The sequence below is a fragment of the Muscardinus avellanarius genome (genome assembly GCF_963383645.1).
Source record: "Muscardinus avellanarius genome assembly, chromosome: 1".
In the NCBI taxonomy this organism is placed as follows: domain Eukaryota; kingdom Metazoa; phylum Chordata; class Mammalia; order Rodentia; family Gliridae; genus Muscardinus; species Muscardinus avellanarius.
In genome coordinates, this window is record NC_137786.1 from 234,847,455 (window position 1) to 234,867,064 (window position 19,610).

Below are 19,610 nucleotides of genomic sequence, written 5' to 3' on the forward strand. Positions count from 1 at the left end.
CAGCCTCCCAAGCGCAGGGATTACAAGCGTGCGCCACCACACCTGGCTGAGGCAGTTTTTAATCTACATATATCGTTTATATGAGGTTGAATTGGAATTAAAATACTTACCTGCTTGGTAGACTCCGCATTTTTCTTGTAGCCTGTTCCTTATCTTTGAGGTAAGTTTACTCTTTCAGCCTCTGATCCTTGATATCTTACTTTCTTTTTGAGTGTGGGTGTGTTGAACACAGGACCTTGTTAGGTTGACTTGGGAGGCAGAGACAGGAAGATGACAGGTTGGAGGCCAGCCTCAGCAATTTAGTAAGGCCCTTACCACCTTAGCGAGACCCTGTTTCAGAAATTAAAAGGGCTGACAGTAGCTCAGAGGTAGGAAGCACCCGGGTTCAATCCCGGGCACCAAAAAATAAATTCTATCTTGGAAGTAAAGTGTATAGCTTGGAAAGGATGTGGCTTGGGTGCTAGGTTTTCAGTGGAGAAAATCTCTGTAAACCTGAGAGTGATTGTGAGCCCCTGGGAGAGCGTGCCGCAGCCTGTGAGCGCGCTCTTTCCGCCCTCGCCTCCACGCTGCGCTGATGGGGGCCGAGCTGTGGGTGATGTGAGGGCCTGGCTTTTGAGTCGGGTGGGCGATGTGGCTCTGGAGAGTGCCACTCGCACCAGTTCTCCCCCGCCTTCACCGTGTGGCTGCACCCGGTGCCCGGTGCCCTGTGTGTCTCTGTGGCTGTGGTTGGTTATTGGGAACTTAGTAGTTTCTCCTTCTAGATGAGCTGTTTTCTGTGGAACTGTTTGTAGGAGGCAGTTAAGTTACACCCCCACCCCCCAGGAGTCTAGTCAGCACCCAGCCAGTGTTGGTGCTCACCCTTGGAGAGCAAGCTTCTGCCGGTGCCGAGAAGTACAGCCAGTGGCACCCTTCACACGGGTTCTAGGAGCAGGAGGGCAGGGAACGGGACTCGGGAGGAGAGGGCGAGTGCACCGTGGAAGAGGGCGGCGGGAGGAGGGGCGGGGAAGGGCCTCCCCGTCCTGGGCACCGCGCGTCCTCCCTGGGTGGACAGACAGGCAGCGTCCTCCTGGGACCTCTGCTCCGCGGCTGAGCACCGGCCTCATTTCACTGCATCACTCGGCGGGAGCGCATCCGCGGGTGGAGATGGAACCAGCGCCATTCTATCTCCGAGCTACACCCACAGGCCTGTTTTTTTTAGTCTTTTTATTTTTTGAAACAGGGTCTCACTGAGTAACAAAGGGCCTTGCTAAATAGCTGAGTCTGTCTGCGAACCGCGATTCTCCGGTCTCTGCCTCCCGAATGCTGGGATTACAAGCGTGCGCCACCACGCCCGGCGTCTTTTTTTTTTTTTTTTTTTTTTTTAAGAACTGTTACTTTAATTTTTTTCCCCTTTTGTGGTTCTGGGGGTGAAACCCTTGCACGATGCTCAGACCTTTCGTAAAGGCCTCAGGTTGAGCTGCACGTGTGTGTGACGTGTTCTTCACCCCGCTCCGGTGGGCTCCGGTGGGCTCAGGGCGGCGTGCAGGCTGATGCGGACGGGTCGCGCGGAGGGCAGCCGTGCTGCTGTGCTGAGCCTTGCCCCTCTTCCTGCTCCTTTATCATTTCAAACTGTAGAAGCCTTTTTGATGGATGACAACAGGTTTAGATAGATCCAGAGGTAAATCCTGAGTTTGTACTTTTATCACACATTTGGGAATACTAAGGTCTTGCTTCCAAAACCACTTATACATTTTTTTTTAAGTTTCTGGTCAGAATTTGAAATATCCCAGCCCCCTACCCCATGTGCCTCCTTCCGCTTTCTCCCCGTGCCAGTCTGGGGTGTTTGTCAGGCATACACTTTTATGAAATTTATTGTCCGGGGAAATTATTGTTTTTTTTTTTTTTTCCTGTGTGATTATTTCATCAGCTCTTAAAGATATCAGTAGTGGCTTTAGGTTTTCTTTTAGGCATGGACTTTAGGTCAGATTGTTTGTGGGATTACTTAACCTATGTGCATCTTCCATACACAACTTTTGCTTGTTTGTTTAGCTGAATTTAATTGGAAATCTTTTTCTTCCTCAGAAAGGTGTGATGAAGACCACATGGGGTGTCCTGGATCCTCCCGTGGGCAACACCCGGTTGAATGTGATTCGGTTGATATCCAGCCTGCTTCAGACCAATACCAGCAGTATAAACGAGGACCTCATGGAGCTGAACAGCATCGGAGTGATACTGGTGAGCCCCCCGACGCCGGGCCCCCGACTCCGCCGTACAAAGAAGTGTCCGTGGCTTTCTTGGTGTGTGCAGAAGCAGCACTTTAAAAGACTGTTTGCCTTGCGTTTATCATAAAATGTAGGTGCTAATCATTGTTCAGGACTTGCTTATTGTTGCTGTGTGAACAGAACTGTGATAGAGCTTTTCAGCCATGACTAGAAGGCTTTTTCCCTGTGGAAAAAAGTCTCAGGCAAAGGATGCCTGCTAGCTGCAGCCTTGGTCTCTGTTCAGAATCAGCACAGGAGGAGCCTTTGTGTCCTTTCCGCTAGAATGTGTCTGATCTAAGGCTGTGTGGTCTTGTGACTTGCGCCTCCATTCTTCCTCGAGAGCTTTTAGTCGCTTCGTAGTGCAAGGAAAAGGGAAAGCCCAGGACTGAGCTGGGCTCCCTTGGCCCCGGTGCCCCAGCGCCAGGCTTTGAGCTGAGCACACACCAGCCCAGCCCCAGACCTGCGTTTGCTCCGTCCCTTCTGCCACGCGAGCACAGGGCCACGAGGACTAACACTTAGCAGGCTTCGCCAGACGTCTCGTCACATCATACATTGGGAGGTTTGGGGTATCTCAGGAGATGGCTTTGCTCGCTTCATGGTGGGCATTACAACTTGTGCCTTACGTACATTTCTCCATGAGACCAGGCAGTAGACATCCTGTCTGAGCAAGAACCTATTTTCAGATCTGCCCAGCAAGGGGTTCATGGGTACTGAGCAGCAAAGGCAGGCCTGAGTGGACCTGCCGGCTCCCAGCCGCCGTGCTCCCAGCACTGAGGATGGCTTCTTAGTTGGCTTCAACTTGCAGTTAAGCGGCTTAGCTGTGTAGAACGTACGAAGCAGGGAGAATATGGAGAGAGGGGAAAGGCTAGAGGATTGCAGTTTCCTCAGGGGCACAGGCACTGTCCTCTGGAGACAGTTCTTGCGCTGCCTTGACACTTAGGAGGCACCCTAAGCCTCCAGGAGTGGATCTCTGCCCTGCCTCTGGGGCTCTTCCAAAACTCACCGATTCTTTATTCTTACTAATGAAGTATGCACGCATTGTTAGTTTACTCTGGATCTTTACAGCTTTTAGGGTGGATAAATTTGATCAGACTTCTAGATAGGTCATCAGTCCTTTTGTTTTCCTATTGAGATGAGATAATCAGATTCAAGCATGTCATAAATACACATATTTTGCGTTTTGTACTTCTGAAAGCAGGCTTTCTTTCTCATGACGCTCTCTTCTCTGACACTGCTGCCAGAGGCCATCTTGGGACCTTGTGCTTCCAGGACACGCCTGTCACCCGCTCCTGCTCACGTGCTTTCCATGTCAGAGCGGCCGTCCTGGGTTAGGCTGAGGACCATGCTGTGTGTACCGCTGTCTCTCACGCTGCACCACAGGGCTCGCACAGCAGCCTTCAGCAGAGCCGGGCGTGGGGCGCACTCTTGTAATCCCAGCATTTGAGAGGCTGAGACCGGAGGATCACGGTTTTTGGGCAGCCTCGGCTACTTAGTGAGGCCCTCTGCAATCAAGTGATACCCTGTTTCGAAATAAAGAATAGAAACCAAGTGTGGTGGCACGCGCTTGTCCCAGCATTCAGAAGGTTGAAACCAGAGGATCGCCGTTCGCAGACAGCCTCAGCTACTTAGTGAGGCCCTCTGCAACTCAGTGAGACCCGGTTTCAAAATAGGGCAGGGGTTATAGCTCGGAGGGTAAATGCCCCGGGGTTCCACCCCCAAACCCGCCAATAAAAAAAAAAAAAAGAATAAAAATAAAAAATAGGGCTGGGGGTATAGCTCAGAGGTAGAATGCCCCTGGGTTCCACCCCCAGTACTGCAAAAAAAAAAAAAAAAAAAGCCTTCAGTGAATATTGGTTGGATTAAAATGAAATTCTTATCAGTTTATTTCTTTGAATATTAACTGAACTTAATGTTTGCATTCTTTGCTTTGAAAAAGATACTTCTTTTCTCTTTGATAAACTTACTCTTTCTTCAGCCTTCATTGTTGGCTGGTTCTACATTCCATGCAAAGTCTGTCCTGTTGAATGAGGAAATACGTTGTTTAGACAACTACGTGGTGTCTGGAGCCCCTTTAAAATAAACTGCATTCGTGCTTTCCTGTTAAAAAATGAAGGAAACCTGTGTTTCTTTTAATTAGCCCCGTTGGACTGAGGAACGTAAACTTCTTAACTTTACTAAATCACTGTTCTGTAAATGTATTAAATTGGCTTAAACATCACAGTAACTGAGGAAAGAAAATATTTTTTCTTTTGTAGGACATGTTCTTCAAATATACATGGAATAACTTTCTGCATACACAAGTGGAAATTTGTATTGCACTGATTCTTGCCAGTCCTTTTGAAAACTCCGAAAATGGCACCATTACTGATCAGGACTCCACTGGTGACAACTTGTTATTGAAGCATGTGAGCTTTTTGGGTTGTGTTTCGCTTCCATCCTGGTTTTAGGACTTTTCTGCTTCAGTGTGGGATGCATTGAGGCTAAAAGGCCGATTGAGTGAGGTTTCCGATCCTAAAAGTGCATGCACTTTTAGATATTCATTGTACTTTTAACCAGTGATTCTGTAAGTCAAATGCTGGACAGATAGCAGTTATAAATAAATGGACTTTAAAAATATGTGTAAGTGCAGCTGGGCGTGATTGCTCACACTTGTAAATCCCAGGACTGGGGAGGTTGAGACAGGAGGATTGCAGATTCGAGGCCAGTCTGAGCAACTTAGTGATGCCCTCAGCACCTTAGTGAGACTCTGTTTCAAAATAAAAAATATAGGAGCCAGGGGAATCGCTCAAAGTTAGAACACGTGTGTGTGTGTGTGTGTGTGTGTGTGTGTGTGTGTGTGTGTGTTTGTGTTTGTGGTATTTGTATAGATAGCCTGTTTCTCTAGCAAAACTTAAGGCTTGAAAATACATCTTCTTGAAGATTAAAGAACCATGCAAATTTAAATACTTGAGGGGAAATTGTAACAATCCATTGGTATGACAGTTTAGTTTCTGATGTTGAATGGATGATGAAAGTTGGGGATTTTTTTCTTTTTCTTTTTTTTTTTTTTTTTTTTTTTGTGGCGGTGGTGGTACTGGGGATTGAACCCAGGGTCATTCTACCTCTGAACTACATCCCCAACCCCCATTTTATTTTTATTTTTGAAACAGGATTTCGCTAGGTTGATGAGAGTATCGCCACTTGCTGAGGCTGTCCTCAAACTTGCAGTCCTCCTTTCTCAGCCTCCCAAGTACTGGGATTACAGGCATGCACCACCACATCGGGCTCCAGTTTGGAAGTTCAGTTGTATTTGTTGAGGGAATTTCCTTGGCATCTCTTTTCTGAAAAATGGGAGGTTATTTTACACCATCAGTCCTCAAGATGTTTTTTTTCTGAAGTCTGTGGCTTTGCTACAGTATTTTCTAGATCACACTGATTTTACGTGCAGCCTGGAAGATAGGAGGGGCTGGCTCCCAACTCCACACAGCCGGGGAGGCTGAGTGTGATGGGGGAAACTGGCAAAGTCCTCCCTGTGTCGTCGCCCACAGCAGCCAGCACTGCCCACAGATGTGTCAAGGCACGCCGGCTGGTGCATGCCGAAGTGTTACTCGCCTCTTCTTAGACGTACATGCATTTCTTTGTATTTGAATTTTAAGTTTTTGTCAAGAAATACGTGTGTGTGTGTGTGACAGAGAGAGTCAGAGACTGGGGATTGAAGCCAGGTGTATTCTATCTCCGAGCTATTCCCCCAGCCCTCCTTCTTATTTATTTATTTATTTATTTATTTATTTATTTATTTATTTTTGTGGTACTGGGGTTCCTGGAAGCCCTTCTGCCTCTGGGCTACACTCCCAGACACCTAATTTTTATATTTTTATTTGGAAACAGGGTCTCTTAAGCCAGCACGGCTGGCTTTGAACCTGCGCGATCCTCCTGTCTCTGCCTCCCAAGCGCGGGGATGACAAGCGTGCGCCACACGCCCGGCTCCTTATTTTTTATTTGAAGCAGGGTCTGGGTAGGTTGCTGAGAGGCTTGGTACATCGTTGCAGCTGCCCTTGCGCCTGCACCCTCCTGTCTCAGCCTCTCGAGGATTGGATTGTAGGCATGCAGCACCTGGCCAAGCCACGGGACGCTTCCTGGTCCGTTTTACTTTTGGTCAGGCGCTGTTCCTCTCACTGCATTTCCCCGAGCAGTAGACCTGGCTCCGCCGGCCAGCACCTCATTGTGGCTTTCTCAGCGGACACACTGCGTGTGGCCCTGCGATCCCTGGAGTGTTCCAGGGTCGGGAAGAAGCCTCTCTGTGAGGCCTGCTCAGGTTGGCCAGCCACGCGTGTCCACGCTGAACCTGCCGCCTCACCCAAAGTACTGCTCTGCTTAACTAGGGCTTCGTTCCACTTTTGTTTTATTGTTTTGACTGTTTGCATAAATGTTAACTGGATATTTTTTTTTATTCAGCTTTTTCAAAAATGTCAATTAATTGAACGAATACTTGAAGCCTGGGAAATGAATGAGAAAAAACAGTAAGTAAATTATTTTAGAAAAGAATTTTATTTAGAATTTGCAAAAAGAAACTCAGCCCTTTTGCCCTAGTACAGAAAATGAAAATAAGCTACATTGTAACAGGGAGTGTGTGTGTGTGTGTGTGTGTGTGTGTGTGTGTGTGTTATGGTGGATTGAACCCAGGGGTATTCTTCTGCCAGGCTGTGCCCCAGCCCTATGTTAATTCATTTTTGAATCAGGGCCTCATTAGACTGAGGAGAGTGTCACTGCTGCTGACCCTGCCCTCATACCCGCCATCCCACTGGCTGTGGGGGCGCACACCTGCACTCCCAGTACGTGGGAGCTGAGTCGGGAGCATCTCAGTGACTTGGTGAGGCCTGTTTCAAAGTAAAGAGCCAAGTAGGCCGGGGCCTCCGCGCCCTCCGCAGGCGGCTCGGCCCAGCAGCTCTCCTGCTGTCTGTTGCTCAGGTTCATCTGTGTCCCCGGGAGAGCTGGGTGGCTCGTGGGAGGTGTCAGCTCTACTGTGCAAGGTCTGTTTTGTTTTGTTTTTTTAACTAATAAGCATTAGTAAGCACTGATAGGGGTTGGGTTTGACACTGGGAAACTGGCATATAGTCTGCATGGCCGAGGAAGGTCTGGGATGGGTCTCTAGATGGTGGTGACCCACTCGCCACCTGTTTCTGTCTCGCCCATCTTGGCCCTGGTTGCCCTTCCTGACCTCCCATTCTCTCTCCTCCTCCTCTGCCAGTGGTGTCTTTACTCTCTGCTCAGGCTGCTCTTCTGTGGGCTCATCGTCCGAAGGCCAGGCGGATTGCCTGAGGGTTTCTGAAACAGCTTTTCAAGGCGTCCTTGCAGCAGAAGCCTAGAGCACCTTGGAAGCCCAGGCCACCACCTTATGGGGTCACTGTTGTTAATGTTCCTAAAATGTTGTTTTCCCTTTAAGCAAAAATCTCTTATTTGTACCCTGCTACCTGCAGTGCAAAATCATTTATTTGTTAACAAGCAGAAAAGTTACACCGATAGGAACAATTTTGTCTAAGTAAAGGATTGATCACGGTTAGGAAAAACAAAGCCTTGGAAAAGGGACGAAGGTGGACCGGTGTGCTGGCTGTGTGTTGAGTGGTGCGTTGGCAGGCGCAGGCTCAGCACTCTCCTGGCCAGTCTGCAGTTGGCCGGCATCCGAATGACTTACCAGTTGATAGGACTGAAACCTAATGTCTCAGGAAAGCAAAGTGAAGAATTCTCTCCTCGGTTCCTAAAATCTGATTACATTCCAAAAGATGGTTTTACAAAAAGACATAAAGGAAGGTTATGGTATTGGACGTCAGTGAATATTTGTTTAAGATACTAGCTTATTAGCTAGACGTGGTGGCACAGCTTTGTAATCCAAGTACTTGGGAGGCTGAGACAGGAGGATCTCAGGTTTGTGGCCAGCCTCAGCCACTTAACAAGCCCCTGTGCAACTTAGACCCTGTTTCAAAGGGAAATAGAAAGTAGTGCTGGGGTGTAGCTCAGGTAGCCTGCCTGGGGTTCAGTCCATTGACACACACAAGATACTAGGTTTTTGACAACTAATGGCTGTCACCATGGCTGGTAAGGGAGCGTTCTTTGTCCTCTTAGGCAAGGCCGCCATGGTGACCTTGGGGTAAACATCTCCTACTGGTAAAATTCCCGTGCGCCTCTTTGCTGCTTCTTCCTTTTCTGTCCACTGTCGTCATCCTCCGTGGCCTCCATTTTCAGAGCGATTGCTTAGAAGTCCGTAGTATTTATCAGGCGTCTCTCCTAGCAGGAATGTGAATGTCTGTCCTTTCCCCTTGTCAGGGCCGAGGGCGGAAGGCGGCATGGCTACATGGGGCACCTCACAAGGATAGCTAACTGCATCGTGCACAGTACCGACAAGGGCCCCAGCAGCGCGGTGGTACAGCAGCTCATCAAAGGTAAGTGGGAGCCGCGTTACATTGTGCTGGTCAGGGGCGGGGCGGGTGGGCGTGCCCGTGGAGTCTCTGGGTGGCTGGAGCTGCCTGTATTTGCAGGTCTCTGCCGTCCTTCATGCGGCGCCGGCGCTCACTAGATTATTCTTTGACTGCGCTGAGGCCACATCCTGGCAGTGCGGCCACGTGAGCTAGTGACTCTCTGTGTAGTTTCGTCTGGAGGTCACTGTCTCACCTGTGAATTAATTGGGATAGTAAGGAATTTGTCAGCCTCTCGTATTTCTATCCAAAAAATGAGGGGTTGTGGCTCCTAAAAAATTCTGGTTTAAATTTAATCAGCTCAGGGTTACTGGGAGGAAACTGGGGGGCTTTTGCATGAGCACCAGCTGCAAGTCCATGTGCCAGAATTGGGGGCACCAGGAGGTTTGTGCCCCGTGGGGCCTGCAGCCTCCCTGAGCTGGAGAAGGGTGTGACCTCTAGACCAGAGTGCGTTCAGAGTTAGCTTGCTAGAGGCCATCGTCCAGCGGCCTCTGTTTATCTCTGGTTGATGGTCCACGAGGCCCTTCCTGTTGCGCGTGCACCAGAGGCCTGGCTGTCGCCTGGCGACGGGCCAGCACCGGAGCCTCCCAGCTGGAGTGGTGCTTCTCGAGTTGCCGCGCCTCGTCAGGCCACTCCTCCTCAAGTCCTTGCTCTCATATGAGGGAGCTGTGTGGCCTGCTGCAGTTGTGAATTGGGGTCTCTGTGAAGGAAGCCGCCTTGCAGGCGGAGTATGCTGTGTCCCCGTGTGAATGTGCGCCGTGCACGGGTATTTTCAAGCCACAGTTGTCAGGTGCCCCGTTTAGCGTAGTTAGACCTCCAAAATTATAGTCATGGCTTCGTTTTCTCACAAAAGCAGGCGTGTGTCCTTTGGGGCTTCCCTAGCGGGTTGGATTTCTCTGTTGCATCTGTATCGCTACATGGGCTCATAGGGCGTACATCGAGGAGACATCGTCGCAGAGCCATGCATGAGCAAGCAGGGTTCCATGGGGCCTTTATGGGCCAGGTGCGCATCAGAGCAGCTCGGGAACCGTGAAGAGCTGGCCCGAGCGGCACTTCCCGAGCTCCTCTAGCCATGGGGAGGCTGCCTCCCTGCCTTCCACACACACTAAGGACTGACTGCACACCTTTCCCAGAAAAGCTTGTTGGAGACACATTTCTAGGTTTCTCCGTGACAGTGTTAGAAACTTGGCGAGTCGGGCCTCTTGGCCTAACGGGCCGCACCGTTGGAGCGGGGCTTGCTCGGGGCCGGCTCCGGGCCGTTGGAGGCGCTCTGCCTTTGTTCTCTCTGAGCTCCTCGGCTGCCGGGCTCGCCGAGAAGGACAGGTGGGCCTCTGCGAGAGCATCCACTCGGTCGTCCGGGTCACTGTGGTGATAACGCTTTCTCCTTTTCTCACTCCGAAGATCTTCCCGACGAAGTCAGGGAGCGGTGGGAGACGTTCTGCTCGAGCTCCTTAGGAGAAGCGAACAAGAGGAACACGGTAGATCTAGTAGGTTACAAGGTTACTTTCTTTTTAAGTACCCTTAGCTTTTACGCATTTATCCAGAAAAATGTCAGAGATGTTTCATTTGGCTCAGTAAGTGTCCTTATCCAAAAAGATCCTAGTCACAGCCTTCTTGCTAACTGGCTAGTCAGCTCCTGCTTCCCTGCCTTGGGTGATCAAAGGCTACCAAACGCCACTGGCTTCTGCGCCCGCAGCAGCAGCCGCTGCCCCTCTACTGTGTGGCGTTTGTGCCTCCGTCTCAGGTAACCCTGGCTGCTGGGAATCCCGAGTATTCCTGTGGGTGTTTTCTTAATATTAATGAGCTGAGTTTACTCTCAGTTTAGAGAATTCCCTGCGGGGAAAGATGACTTTGAAATCTTTAACAGTTTTAAAATCTTAAACAAAATTGGTACTTTTAGCCTGGGAATAATGGCATTGGTAATTTTTTAAAATTATATTGGACTTTGGAATGTATTTTTGGTTTTTTAGTGCGTTAAGTTTTAAGGTAAGTATTGCTTTGTTTTGCTTTAAGGTGGGGGAGGCATTTTTTGGGTGAGCGTGTGCCAGCTGATAATCGTGGTGGTATCCTCAACTTAGGAACCGTGCTCACTAGCATTTATTTTCTTTAAAGTTTAGCAGCTATAGACTTGAATTTCTAGATCCTGACTGTTAGCAATTCAATTATCTGGTAGTCGTATCTGTTCAGAACATAACTCTAAAAACAAGAGGGAAGCAGCCTCGGCCACAGAGAAGTCGCTGGGTGGTCCTGGGTCGCCCTCCTTCGGGGCCAACAGATTGGGTTCTCCTTTTCCGGTCCTGACAGAGCGGTTAGGCCTCTTAAGGTGGGTATAAGGGTAGGGGTTGGAGCCGCAGCGAGCATGACTCTAGAAAGGGAGCTTTGAGCAGGCTAGAGGTTGTGTTACCGCCCAACGTGGAGACTGACAGCTGTGGGTCATCAAGAAAAGACTAAGTTACTTTTGTGAATATAGTACTCATTGTCGTTAAAATGGCTGAAGCTGCATTTATACCCCAAATATCACCCAGCCTGAATGTTCCAGACCGTCAGTTTTTTGTGTGTTGAAATTGTCCTCTCTACTTCTGTGGGATTTAACCGATGAATCTTAGAGGCTCCCTTATTTCTTGTTAAGAACCTAGGCTCCTTTAAGGGGACCTTTTCTCCTGCTTCTTATGTATAAAGTAATATTTAAGATTATTCTGACTTTGTTTGAGAACTTCTTTGAAAATTTTCTTTGGCTGACTTCAGAAGTGGAGGGAGATTCCTCTGCTGACGCTCCATCCTGGGGACCTGGCACATCTCGCTGCAAGCCGCGCTGTAGTAATGAAAGGCTTCACCCGAGTGCAGAGCACTCGGTGCCTGTGCCTGCTGCCGGGAGAGCTGCCTGGGGTTGTGTGAACGCTGTGCCTGTCTCCCTGGAGAAGCTCGGACCCGCGGCACAGCGCATGCTCAGCCTCCCTCAGCCAGCCACTCGCAGACATCCACACCTGCGTCGGAAGGAAGGCTAGCACGAGCTCCACCGCCACCCAGAGCGAGGCTTAGCCCTCCTGTGCCCCAGTAACCATGTCAGCGTTCCACATCAGAACGGAACAGGGGCAGGTCTATATGGCCAGTGTGGTCAGACTCACAGAGCCCTGCAAAAACACTGCCACCCGGTGCGTTGGCCATCGCAGAGCGCTGCTGCCTGGAGACTTCGGTTAACCTCGAGGCCCCTTCAGTTTCTTAGCCCCGAGCCTGTCTTACATACGTGTCCATTTCGTGGTAGGCCCTTCTGGTTTGGGAGTTTGCTTTGCAATGTTGAGAGGGCTGTGTGTCTGGAAGTGTTCAGGATAACTGCGTCACTCGTTGGCGCCCGCGAGATTCCAGCTGCACCTCCAGGCTCTTCATTTCCTCCTGGAATGCTCTCTGCTTTGGACACCATGTCCTGTGAGAAATAAAGTTTCACGAATCATGCTGTTAGACAGCCTTGGTCGGGGCCTTGCTTAGCCTCGGGAAGGTGGCAGCGTTGCACAGGAGTGCCGGCGTCTCCGCGGACGCACGTTCCTCCTGTGTGGTCCTCACAGGGAGTAGCAGTTGGCCGGTCCACCGCGCGGCCCTGCCCCTCTGTTGCCTTCGCTTAGTGGACGTAGCACGGCTCCAGCACCTCCGGTGTTGGGGTTCATTTCAGCTGTGTTCACAGCTTGCGTGAGGACGTGGGTGTGTTGCCGTGGCCTGTTCTTAGCTCCTGTTCACAGCGAGGATGCGTTCTTTACACGCTGCGCACTTACCTGGCCTGGCTCCTGCACTTCCGCAGGATACGCCGTGCCGGCCCCGCTCCTTCTTGCTCCTGCTCTGCATTGTAATCGAGCGCTGAGTCCTTTGACCCACCGTGCCGTAAGTGTGCAGCAGATCCATACACTGCCTGCGTAGCGATGTGAGGAGTAAAGGTTGGTGTCGGGACATGCGGAGGCCTCGGCTTCGCCTCAGCCGCAGGCTGTAGACGTGGACAGACTTGAGGGTGTCGCTGCCGAGCTTGGGAGTGCAGTTTGTTTCATTCTCTGCTTTTCCCTCCAGTGGGAAAACGCGTTTTCCGAGTGGGGTCCCTCCCCATCCCGGCAGATGGTGGCAGAGGCGCAGGAGTGACCCCTCGGGGCGCGGGCGGTGGGTGCCACGGGCGTCGCCACCCGCCCTGTCGGCTGCCGGGCTATGCAGTGAGCCCACGCCGACTTCCTGCCGGCGGGCAGAGTCGAGGGGCGTCATGCTTAGGGTTTCCTCGGCCACCTAGTCAAGGAAGATCCCTGCTTGGGTTTCCCTGCAGCCGGTGAATGAGGCTGAAGGCTGGGGGGCGGGAAGGCAGAGCGCTGGGCCTGCGGACGGTCCTTCCCGCGTGTGCACGCTGCAGCACGGCCAGTGTGTGGGAGAGAAGGCATGAGGCCACGGAGGCGCTGGCGGCCGCGGTGTGCAGACCTGTGGTCTGTGGTCAGCACCTTGGTGTTTGATCTTAATCAGAGGAGAAACCACTAAGGTTTGAACTAAAAAAGCAACAGCTTTGCCATGCATGTTTGAAAGGTGACTGGCTGCTGGGCACGAGTCAGGAGCAGGAGGCCGGCGCTCAGTGCGCGTCGCCTTGCGCTGGCCAGCTGGAGGTGGGCCTGCGGAGCCAGTGGGCGTGAGGAACCGGCGCTCAGCAGTTTGGCCAAGAGCAAGGGCGCTGTTGCCGGAGTGCAGAGCTCCAGGGCAGCTGCTCCCAAGTACAGACGGGCTCAGCTTTAAGCAGCTTGAGTGACGAGTTGGTTGGAGTTCTGATCACAAGCTCCCTCCATGGGTAAATTTAAATAGTCTTTTCAGCACTTTGTTGTTGTTGTTGATACTGGGGGTGGAACCCGGGGGCTTTCTACCTCTGAGCTACACTCCCACACCTATTTTATACTTTATTTGGAAACAGGGTCTCACTAAGCTGCTGAGAGCCTCACTCAGTAGCTGAGGCTGGCTTCGAACCTGTGCGATCCTCCTGTCTCAGTCTCCCAAGCATGGGGACTACAAGCGTGCGCCACCATGCCCGGCTTCAGCACGTTTTATTAATGCTTTCAGACTGGAGTCGTAGAAGTAGAATCAGAATCACACCCTCCAGGACACAACCCTGAAGGCCACATACCTTGTGTTGCTCTTAGTAATAATAACTTAAGTAGACTAGCTTGCTTTAAAGAAAAGCATTGCTAATGTCTCCCAGGACTGCTTTAAGAGAACATTCAGTTTCTTATTTCTTGCAGTGTTGGGGATGACCCTGGGGCCTTGTGTACGTAGCAGGCACTCTGCCATGATCTCCGTCCCCAGCCCATTAGGAAAACGTTTCATTAGAAACGTGAGGGAGTACATGGTCTGGCGCATAGTAGTCGCTCAGCAAAGCCAAGGTGATGCACGCTCCCTTTGTAGGAAGAAGTACAGGCTGCTGTTTGCACCTCGTCCCGACGCGGCACAGCAGCAGGCCCTGGTTCTCTGCAGTTCAGCTCCTCTGGCCAGCACGATGGGTTGTCTTCATAAACACACGTGAGACACGTGCTGGCCGAGCACGGCCCTCACTAGCCCGCTGGCCAGAGCCCGAGACTCCTCTTAACGCTTTCTTGCCGCTAGGTGGTGGGCCGCCACAAGGCAGCGCTGCCCAGGCGAGCATGGCCGCGTGCTCGGCGGGCTTCCTGGGCCCGCCCCCCGCCTCCCAGTCACTCGCTGCGGCCACCGCTGAGCCAGGTGTGCGCTGAATACCTTTTATTTCATCAAGCCCGACTCGCAGCGAAAATGGCAGTGCTGTATTCCTTACGGGGTAGAGAGGAGGAAAATTTTTGTGTGTGGAGTGGTACTGGGGATGAGCCCAGGGACATTCTACCCTGAGCGACACCCCCGGCCCTTCTTTTTGGAATCAGAGTTTCACTAGATGGCTAAAAACCCTTCTATGTTTGAGTCTGGCCTCAAACCCGGGATCCTTCTGTCTCCGCCTCCCAAGCACCAGGACTGCAGGTGTGCACCACCACGCCCAGTGGAAACCTTGGATTATTATAGTTGAATTTCACTTAGTGCCTTCACCAGAGATGACCAGAAGGGAAGAGAGGGTGCTCTTCCTCAGACAGTGATCTCTTGAGACCGTCACAAAGCACACCTCGTGTAGACCCGCGGGCTTCTTGAACCTGTGCTGGGACAGCTTCTAGAGCAGGCCAGGCAGGCCCATAACCCCAGGCCACTAGGCAGCCTCAAGAGTTGGCAGGCGGCAGCTGCTTGCGTCTGCCCCAAACTCAAACCCTCCTAAGGAAAAGGACAGAATAAACCGAGACCACACTGTGAGTTAATCTCGGAGTGTAACGCTCATTTCTAGAAAGTTTTTTTTTTTTTTTTTTTCTTAGTGGTACTGGGGATTGAATCCAGAGACAATTCTCCCTTTGAGCTACACCCTCAACGCAATTTTTTATTTGGAAACAGGGTCTCATTAGATTGATGAGAGACAGGCTTACTACTTGCTAAGACTGTCCGCGAACCTGCGATCCTCCTGTCTCAGCCTCCCAAGTACTGGGACTATAGGCATGCGCCACCACTCCCAGCTTCTAGAACTTATGACCTGGATAGCAGTTATTATTAGTGCTCTACTTAATCATTTGTCTATCTTGATTTCTGGTCATTAGTACATTTTCCCCTAATTTCCTGTGATACTTAAGAATTAATAAAAACCACTTAATCAGGAATCGACAAGCACTTAGTTTTTCTTAGTTACTGAGCTCTGGTTGCATGTCCAGAGGACCAGGAGCACACCCAGTGGTGAGACCTGAAGTCTTTTATGAGCAGGGTATTATCAGCCGAGATGATACCTCGTGGTTGTGGGCACTATTTTCTTAGTGTGGCAGGAAGTCCGAGCATTTTAAGTGAAATGGTTGTTTTTAAGCCTGGCTTTTCAGGTGGCCCCTTAGTCATCCCCAGGGATTGTAGCTTTACCTGCAGGCCTGGCATGTACCAACTATTTTGTGTTTTATCTGCACCGTTACTTCAGCCTTTCTCCTTGTAAACATTGGTGATAATTATGAAAATAATCCCTTAAATGGAGTACCTGGTCTCCTTTTTACGTCTGGTTTCTGGCGATTCTAGTGCCGCGGAGTGATGTAACAGGGCTGTACGGGGCCGGTGTCCAGCGGAGTGAAGTGTGCCCTTGCAGGCTGGGGGTTTAACAACTTGACTGTTGCTTTTGTTTTTGTTTTTTCTGTTACACATTGAGAGAAAAGTTAAATGTGATTTCTTCCATTACAAATGCTGATTCAAATGTCCAAAAGTTTTCTGTGTTAAACAGTTCTTTACATTTTTATGCATATAGGTTACAACCTGCCATATTCACTCATCCAGTGATGATGAAATTGACTTTAAGGAGACGGGTCTCTCACAGGACTCCTCTGTGCAGCAAGTGAGTCACGCCGGAGCTCTGCTCTCTGTTTGTGTTTTAAGTGCTTAGTCCAGCTGCCGTTCGTGAGCCGCTTCGGAGCCAGCTGCGCACTGTCCACCTGTGGTCCGGGCTCACTCGGTAGGCGAGGCCATTTAAAGCGGCGAGGCTGGGTCACAGCGGCAGGGCCGCGCTCGTGTGTGTCCTCGGTGTCTCGTACCTGATGACGGTGGCGTCAGGGAGGCTCCAGGAGAGTCAGTAACGCAGGGGGTTATTAGCAAGTCGCCTGTGCACCGTGCCGACCTTACCCACCTGAGTTGAGGCTTAAACAGACGTACGCAGCAGAGACTCGTGGGAAAGAATAATAGAAGTAAGGCTTCGCAGGTGTACGCGGGAGCGCACCTTCACCAACATCCCTGTGCCACCCGGCGTGTTAAAACGACCCCTCCCCTGCTAATGAAGTTTCTTGACTCTAAATCCCATCATAGCGACATAGAATGACATAAAAATAAATACGGGTTAGTTGACGCAACTCATTACCCCCTCTACACTCCTGCCCCCAAATCTACGTTTATCAGCTGCTTTTAATCTTTGTGTAACAAAAAGGATATAAGTAATAAATGTAGAGATTTACATTCCACCGGTGGCTCTTAGAAACATAAAAAAATGATTTTACTTTTCTGTCAAACTTGGGAGCTAAAACTAACAATGCGGGGCGTTGGCCCAGAAATCGCTCCGGTGTGACGTAGACTAAGGAGACACCTTCCCAGCCTGCACCGCGCAGTGCTTGGCTTCTTTTCTCTGTCTCCGACTCTCCTCTGCCCAGAGCCTGAGCGGAGCCTGTGGTGCTCGCACTGGCCCCGTCTTGGGGCAGACACGCTGCGTGCCTGTCAGAGTCCGGCGTTGGTGGCGCCCAGCAGTTGCTTGGTTTTAGCACAGTGCTCACCTCTTCAGAGAGGCCTGAGCCTGGCTGGCTCCCTGTTGGTTCCTGCGCCTCTGCCCTCTGCAGCCAGCTTCCCACGCTGCCTGAGGTTAGCTGCAGGGAGCACCCCTGAGCAGCAGTGCCTGCTGGAGAGCAGGCCTGGCCTTCAGGCAGCACCGGCCAGTTGTGAGCCTTCGTGCCCACAGGCAGCCCTTTCTGATCCTGCCCAGGAGGCGCCTGGCAGAGACTCGGCCACAGCACCGTGGAGCGTTGCAGGCCTTACTCAACCAGGAGCCACGTGCTGCGCGGCGGCGTGCTGGGGTGACGCCACGCGTCACGTCTAATCATCAGTTGGTCTTGTAAAAGGCCATTACGCTCTGAGCATCTACTTGTAAATGTGCTAGTAAACTAGGGACTTCCTGAGGGTTTTTTTTCTTTTATGGTGTTGGGGATTGGACCCAAGACCTTTTGCATGCTAAGCAAGCATTCCGCCAATGAGCTCTGTCCCCAGCCCCAAAGTCCTGACTACTGATTTTATGTAGAATTGGTTAATTTTAGGCATTGAGAAAGTGGATTTCCCTGACTTTTGATGTCTGGTTCCAAGGTCAGGTCTGTTCTGGGAAATTTTCTGACGTTATTTTTTTGTGTTTGACTGCTGATGTACTCACGAAGCAACCCCATCATGAAGCTGATCCACTGGCCGAGCCCTCACTAAGTCCCTAGTCTTGTGGACTTACCCAACGCCTCCAAATCCTAGAAATTAGAGGGATCGTTCCCTTTACTGGTTGACAGGCTTTCAGTAACTTTTTGCATATTTTATCTATATAACAATGGGTCATATTTTTGAAAATAAAGAGTACTTCCCAAAGAATTATTTTTTGAGAATGCAAAACCAGGATAGTTGTTTGTTGTTTTTTTTTTTTAAGAATTTCATCATAGTCTCCAGTCTAATCTGAATACTCGCAGATATCAACTTAAATTTCTCATTCCTGTTTAGAGTTGGTCTTGCAAAGCCTCCAGATGTAGAGAGCTCAGAACAGGCCATTTAGCAAGAACACTGCCCTGGTGGCTTCCAGCATTGGTGCCCTGCTCCCAGCCCTTCCAGGAGGAAGCGCTCCTCCCCTGCAGTGTTGCGAGAACTCAGGGCAGTGCCTCAGTGGCCACCTAGTGACCGGCCGCCACCCACCGCGCACAGGAGCTGGCAGGCAGGCAGGGCAGGTGAAGTCGTGAGCTGTTTTGTGGCCAATCCTGTTAGACATTTGCTCGGTCTCCAGCCTTGACTAGGATGGTAGTACTAGAAAGTGTGCTTTCTTAATAAGCACAAGGCCTTCTGGTGCTTCCCAGAGTGGGACTCCTCAAAGTTCAAGCACTTTGAACATTTCCTTGAATAGGCTAGTTTTAACAGCTTTATTGGTATTAAAAATCAGATTTAGCCGGGCGTGGTGGCGCACGCTTGTAATCCCAGCGCTTGGGAAGCTGAGACAGGAGGATCGCACAGGTTCGAAGCCAGCCTCAGCTACTTAGTGAGGCTCTCGGCAACTTAGTGAGACCCTGTTTCCAAATAAAACATTAAAAAAAAAAAAAGGTCTGGTAGTATAGCCCGGAGGTAGAAAGCCCCTGAGTTCCACCCCCAGTACCACAAAAAAAATAAAAATAAAAATCAGATTTGAAACATGAAGGTCTTTGCTAGTTTATATATCCCTAGAAGATATAACCTAGAGCTAACAAGGACTATAATTGAGTTTCCACATGAAGTTACTAGTGCGTCAGTTGCACATGTGGGCGTATGTCTGTGTATGTATATGCACATGTATATGTACACTTGTATACAGATTTACTATTTGCGTTGTGTTTATGAAACCGTTTAAAGGATAAAAACACATAAGGAAACGTTTCTCCCCTGTTCAACCTGAAAAGAATTATAGTATCACTCACAGCACAAAAACTTTGAAGAAAGAAAAGACATCAAAACGAGTGGGACGGGCTGCCCTGGAGTGAGCAGACCTGTGGTCTGTAGAGAAACTCAACCTGTGCGCTGCTCGCTCAGCAGAATGACGCCATGTTCTCGCACACAGGCCTCGCTCTGCCGCGACTCAGGGCTGGCTTCCTTTCTAAAGGAACGCCAATGCTGCCTGCCCTGTTCTCATCCCTGTGCCCACAGCTCAGCCATCGCCCCCAGCGCGTCCCTCTGCTGCGTTCTACCAGACCCCGCAGCTCAGCCGCGGTGGCCCCACACGTTCCCAAGGCACCTCTGCGGTGCACCACGGATGACTGTCCCGCCGCAGCTGCCCGCTAGCCCCAGTCCCTGTGTGCTCGTGCGATGTCATCTCTGTAGGCCAGACAGGGGGCAGCATGGAGGGGCTGGGGCTGGGGCCGGTGGGCGTGCCATGGGCTGCATGAGAGGACAGTGAGTTTGGGGTTCTCTATCTAGCCAGACTAAATACAGCCTTTTCAGACCTAAACAAAAGATACCTTCCAAAGCCAAATATAAGGTTTATTTTTGAATTACCTACAATTTGAATTATCCATGCCATAATTCCCTACCATCAGAATGAGTCATCAGGAACTAGTGGTAGAGGCATTTTTGCGGGGCGGAATCTGGGCTCTGCTCA

The 19,610-nt window shown here is 50.6% G+C and overlaps 1 protein-coding gene across 12 annotated transcripts in view; it reads left to right on the top strand.

The window, feature by feature from the left end:
• Positions 1-19,610, top strand: part of PPP6R3 (protein phosphatase 6 regulatory subunit 3) — a gene marked incomplete at both ends in the record, with an annotated part of 72,748 nt that overhangs the window by 27,977 nt on the left and 25,161 nt on the right. For 6 of the 12 annotated variants that reach the window (XM_080697790.1, XM_080697794.1, XM_080697795.1 and 3 more), the window contains 6 exons: positions 2,062-2,214; positions 4,496-4,645; positions 6,675-6,739; positions 8,541-8,656; positions 10,091-10,176; positions 16,014-16,100. In XM_080697790.1, the coding sequence (XP_080553916.1) occupies positions 2,062-2,214; positions 4,496-4,645; positions 6,675-6,739; positions 8,541-8,656; positions 10,091-10,176; positions 16,014-16,100 (657 nt within the window). The remainder of the gene's footprint in view (positions 1-2,061; positions 2,215-4,495; positions 4,646-6,674; positions 6,740-8,540; positions 8,657-10,090; positions 10,177-16,013; positions 16,101-19,610) is intronic. The other 6 variants (XM_080697799.1, XM_080697800.1, XM_080697801.1 and 3 more) reach the window with 3 other exon arrangements.